The sequence below is a fragment of the Trachymyrmex septentrionalis genome, unplaced genomic scaffold, assembly GCF_001594115.1.
Source record: "Trachymyrmex septentrionalis isolate Tsep2-gDNA-1 unplaced genomic scaffold, Tsep1.0 scaffold194, whole genome shotgun sequence".
NCBI lineage: Eukaryota > Metazoa > Arthropoda > Insecta > Hymenoptera > Formicidae > Trachymyrmex > Trachymyrmex septentrionalis.
The window spans coordinates 1-5333 of NW_017305114.1; the positions used below are offsets into that span (position 1 = coordinate 1).

Below are 5333 nucleotides of genomic sequence, written 5' to 3' on the forward strand. Positions count from 1 at the left end.
ACATACCGGAAATCTAATAAAAAATAATAAAAAATCCCATAAAAACTTACCAGAAATCATATGTAAAAAAATATACAAACGAGTGTGTCCAAAAAGGAATAAAAAACTTTCGGAATATGTACAGAAAGAAAGAACACAGATGTGTAAAACAGCCGATTACTATGTACGTTCAGTAGTGCGGATCAAAACAGATTAAAAAAATACAAAGGTTGTTTGCTTTAATCGTCTACAGAAATGAAACCACGCGATAAATTCCGCACAAAATTTGATAGTAATCAGCTGAAAGATGCTACTTATCAAAAAGTAATATGATATAACACTGCGAGTGCCCTCTGACAGATTTTCTAAGAACTTATTGACTTGCTCTCGTAAAAACAAATTCTCTACTTTAAAAATGTTAGATCTAAATTTCAATTTATATAAAAAAGATAATTGTTTTTAATATCGTAATTTACAATCATATTCTCTGCTTTACAGACATAAAATCTGTTCTTTAAAAACATAAATTATTTTTTAATATAATTTTTATATTTTTAAAGAGAATTATATTCTAAAGAATTACTTTTTTACTCTTTTTACTGTTATTTTTCTGTACCCTTTTTTGTTATGTTTACAACAATACTTTGCTTGCTTCAAATTTAGTGGAGTGTGTGGCCACAGCGCATGCGCATGTGATCAAAATGTTTATACATAGCGCTGCATTTCGTTAGTATGACGGATTTTTTAAATTTTCTAAAAATTTTAACGCTTAATATTTCGGTTTGCGGAGCTGATCTAACATTTTTTCTTACAGATTTTTCCGTTTCGATTAAAAATATGTCGGATAAGCCTAATTTTATCAAGATCGGAGGAACAGTCCGTATTCTAAATAATTATCAATTATACGAAAAATTCTGAGAACAATTTTCACCAGGGGTAATCTGTAAGAATTGACTAATCACAGTCAAGTATTCCCCTCTCATTCAACAATAAGAACACTCGAAGGTGATTAGTCAATTTAGAGATTACGGCCTATGGCATACGGTTACGACCAGTATAAACACTCCCACATATAAAAAATTGTCAGTTTCACATTTTCCTAGGGAAAAAGATACATAATTGATACCTTGATAAATTTCTAGCTACTTCCGTAACAAACCAAACGCGGTTACGTCATGCGCAGTCGACATGAGTCGACATCCGGCCACGTTAAGATCGTTTGTCTGTCAGTTTGTGCTGTTGTGCTGTTTGCTTGAGATTATCGGCGGTCGAGTTACCCGGTATCGCTGAAAAAAAAGTGAAAGTGATTGCGTTCTTATGCCTGAATTTTCTCGAGGCTCAAGGGGATTTTAAATGCGCACAAATCAGTGACGAGATAGCCGCGTAAGCGTCGACGAATAAACGAAAAATAGTAAGAATGGATTGCTGGTCGGTCTGGCTATTGCTTACTTCGCTGTTTGGTGCACTCCTCCTCACGGATGGCGTCGAGCTAACCTTCGAACTGGCCGATAATGCCAAAGAGTGTTTTTATCAAGAGATCGAAAAGAATATCTCATCTACGTTGGAGTTTCAGGTGTACAACACTATCACATACCAATTTCCGATAACGCTACGTATTCTTATTACGCGTCACGATGACACGTCGCTATTATCGCTCGTAGCATCCGAAACCGGAGCTCGCGGCGCAGTATGCTACATTTATCTGTTTGTTTAGCTTTAAAGCTGAATGAAGCAAATCCGAGAAGTAACATGAATAGAGAGTAAATAACGAATAACGCGATTAAAATTTCATTTTATTAATAGGTCTATTTTAGTTGCATTGTTCTTGTATTTTACAGTGTGAAATAGAGGAGAGATATAGTTAAAATAAATGCATCATGGGCAAGTTGCTCCTTTTTAGAGAAATTTTATAGGAAGCGGTAATATTTTTATTGATACCGCAACTTTCTTTTATTACTTTAGAAGTTATTTCATTGATTTGTAAATACTTTATGTACAAGTTGATTATTTTGTACTTTTTAAAGCAATTCATTTATGATGAACATGCTTTTATATTTTTCAGGTAGTTACAGGTGGCCAGTATGATGTAGATGTAACTTTAGAAGCACCAAATAAAGAAATTATCTATAGCCAAGTAAAAACACAATTTGATTCACACTCCTTTATACCAACTATGTCAGGAATATATAAGGCTTGCTTTAGCAATGAGTTTTCTACATACTCGCATAAGCTGGTATATATGGATTTCCAAGTTGGTGACGAATTGCCACTTCCTGGTCTTGGAGAACATGTTACAGTCATGACTCAGGTAAATTATACAATAGATTTTTTACATAAATAAGAATTAGTGATACCTGATGCAGGTTCTTTTAATAGATGGAATCTTCTGCCCAAGAAGTGCACAAAAATCTAATCAGCATTTTGGACTATCAGACGCATCACCGTTTACGTGAAGCTCAAGGCCGCAAACGCGCTGAAGAGCTCAATGAGCGAGTGCTCTGGTGGTCAGTTATGGAGACTGTTTGTATCCTGCTCATCGCTGTAGGACAAGTTTTCATCCTGAAAAACTTTTTCACGGATAGAAGTCCTTCCCAAAGTTATTAATGTGATAATCAAATAACAGAAAAAGAAAAACTCATTTGCGATCAAAGTATACGATCACTGATCGAATCGTCCTTGTGACGATGTTTTGTAATCACTGGTCAAAGTGCCATCGTAATACCTGCCGATAATGTTTCCTTGCGGCAGACCTTTTAACCACAAGTCTTCTCTGACAATCGAGAAAGGATCACTTAATCCTCAGGAGAGGATTCGGTGATTAGAATCTATAGAGTTGGTTAGAAATGCAGGGTGATTCAATACATACTATGAACATGTGTAGTATTGTCACGAATATTTATGCTGAGGCTGAAAACTTTTTAACACAGGTGCTAATACAATAGGAGCGATTAATAGGATGAGTGTAAGTGAACATCTTACATTTTTCTTTTGATGGATACTCTGAAATTGTATTTATACTAGCACAGAGATAGTACAATGGACATTGGAAGGACACTGATTTTTCTTATTGTGAATGTGTGACATAATAAATTAAAAATACTTATGTGTACGTGTACTCGTATCGCCAAGCGATATAATTAATTCCTGTCTTTTGTTATTTATCGGGCTTTCCTTTATTTATCTTAGGCATTAATTGAGAAGTTAATTAAATAAATGCAATTGATTATTTACTTGTATCTTTCAATTTAATGCTACTCCGAACGTTATTAACTATTTTTCATAATAACATAAGCATATTATATGCCATATGCAGATGACAATTATGAGTGCATGTTCTCATTATATGGCATATGATTTTTCGGCGTGTGTTATTTAATAAACGCATACGCAAATAAAAAACAGAATAAATAAAATTATTAATATTTTGTCTGCACAATTATGTTTTTAAAGTATTTCAGAAATTCAGATCCACATTAATTACAGTTTGTTATAATATTTGAGAATCATTCTTACAATTCCAACGAATTTTTAATCTACATAAGAGAATTTGCAAAAAATTAAAACTCCTATGAGATAATTACCTACTGTTGCATATTATAATCCTAAACTATTATATACAAATATCATTGTTTTGAAAGAGCTGTTTAAAGTTGATAATAAAAATTGTAAAATTGTAATTATTAATATGCAATGGATGATCAAATTTACCACAGTTCGAAAAATATGTTATTTGAGGTTGTATAGAACTAAATCAATGTATATGAAGATTTAAACATATGATAATTTTTAATGGACACTTGTGCACTAAAATACACTGAAAAAGATAAACTTTGCTTATGTAATTATGAACTACAAACTAAAAAATGACAATAAAATTAATATTTTATTAATAACGTTACCTTTTGCTACAATTACCACGTCAACTTGTTTGGACGTACTTTCTATACACATTTTAAGTAATTTATTTTAATTGCTTCACTCCTATGTCACAATTAATCAAACGTTTGATTAATTGAAATTTGTTAGTGATATTTATATTTCTTTGTAAACTTCCCTTTTCATCAATTTCCAAAGATTCTCGATGGAGTTGAGATCCGAAAGTTTTCAGGTCAGTTTATTATTTATATTTACTATTTTTATCATTACATAATAAAGAAATATTTATAAAACCTTTAGCCAGGGTTTGAACTTGAGACGTCTATACATATCGATTGTTGCGAAGAATATTTCCGAAGTCTCAGTGATCGAGTTAGCTAAAACACTCGCCCCGAAAAGTCAAGAGGACTCAAGGTTCGAACTCTAGCTGAGGTAATATTTTTCGCGATAACTTTCTTTTCTTTTTTTCTAATCTAATTTAGGATAAGATTATTAGCGTTTCAGATTAATTTTGTTGAAAGTCGGAATGCTATCGGCGGGCAATCATTTCTGAAACAAATTTGATTTAATAAAGAATATATAATGTATTATTCAAAACGTCTTTGACCAATCAAAGCGTTCTCTATCATAATTTATAATTATTTTTTATTTCATAAAAAATAATATAGTGTTTTCATTAAAAAATTGTTTAATATAAAATTGTTAATTTATACAGAGTGGAGGTGTCTATAATAATTTGACCATTCATGTATCAATCATATTGTCGACATAAAATGATCTGCAGATATGAAACTAGTGAATATAATATTGTTAGTTTTTTTTTATACAGAGTATATCAACAAAATGTTTCAAGGTACTTTTTCCAAAACAATTAAAGATAGTGAAGAATTTCTCTTGTGTAGTTCAAAATTTTTTAACTCAGGATGTGATATTAAAAAGAAGCAAAAGAAACAATATCCCATTTTTTTAAATAATACATAAATTTTGGAATTTTTTGGTAGATCCTGTTAAATATAACAATATATTCATAAAAATAATTCTCCATCTTTTGCATAGTAATAACGAAAAATATTTTTAGTGAGTTGAAGACTATGAATTAATGGAAAGTTACTAATTTATTTTGTAATATAAATATAATAAATTTTATATATATATATATATATATATATATATACACGCATATACATATACGCATATACATATGTACAATATACAGGATGTCCTATTTTAAATAACTTTTTTATTTTTGAAATCTTAGAAAAAAATGTTTCAGACAAAAGTTGTATGACTTTGAGGGGAACATAAGATGGTGTCATTAGTTTGACCTTGAAAGTCATTGCGTGTGAAGGTTATCTTCAATTTCTTAAATGGAACCCTACTTTTTATTGCACATTCTCGTAAATCATGTCAAGAGCTTTTCAAAATACTATAATTAAGTCCGATCGACGGCTAAAACCTTTGTTGTTCAGGATCATGAC

At 31.1% G+C, this 5333-nt stretch overlaps 1 protein-coding gene across 1 annotated transcript; it reads left to right on the forward strand.

The window, feature by feature from the left end:
• Window positions 1-1138: 1138 nt before the first annotated feature.
• Window positions 1139-3207, forward strand: LOC108747124 (transmembrane emp24 domain-containing protein 7-like). Its single transcript, XM_018484394.1, has 3 exons — window positions 1139-1552; window positions 2042-2287; window positions 2356-3207. The coding sequence occupies exons 1-3, from the start codon at window positions 1397-1399 to the stop codon at window positions 2581-2583; spliced, it is 630 nt and encodes a 209-aa protein (XP_018339896.1). The 5' UTR covers window positions 1139-1396; the 3' UTR covers window positions 2584-3207.
• Window positions 3208-5333: the final 2126 nt, after the last annotated feature.

Coding starts and splice junctions, on each gene's coding strand:
- LOC108747124 (XM_018484394.1), top strand. CDS start 1,397: ATGGATTGCTGGTCGGTCTGGCTATTGCTTACTTCGCTGTTTGGTGCA. Junction 1,553..2,041: donor CATCTACGTTGGAGTTTCAG/GTGTACAACACT, acceptor TATATTTTTCAG/GTAGTTACAGGTGGCCAGTA. Junction 2,288..2,355: donor ATGTTACAGTCATGACTCAG/GTAAATTATACA, acceptor TTCTTTTAATAG/ATGGAATCTTCTGCCCAAGA.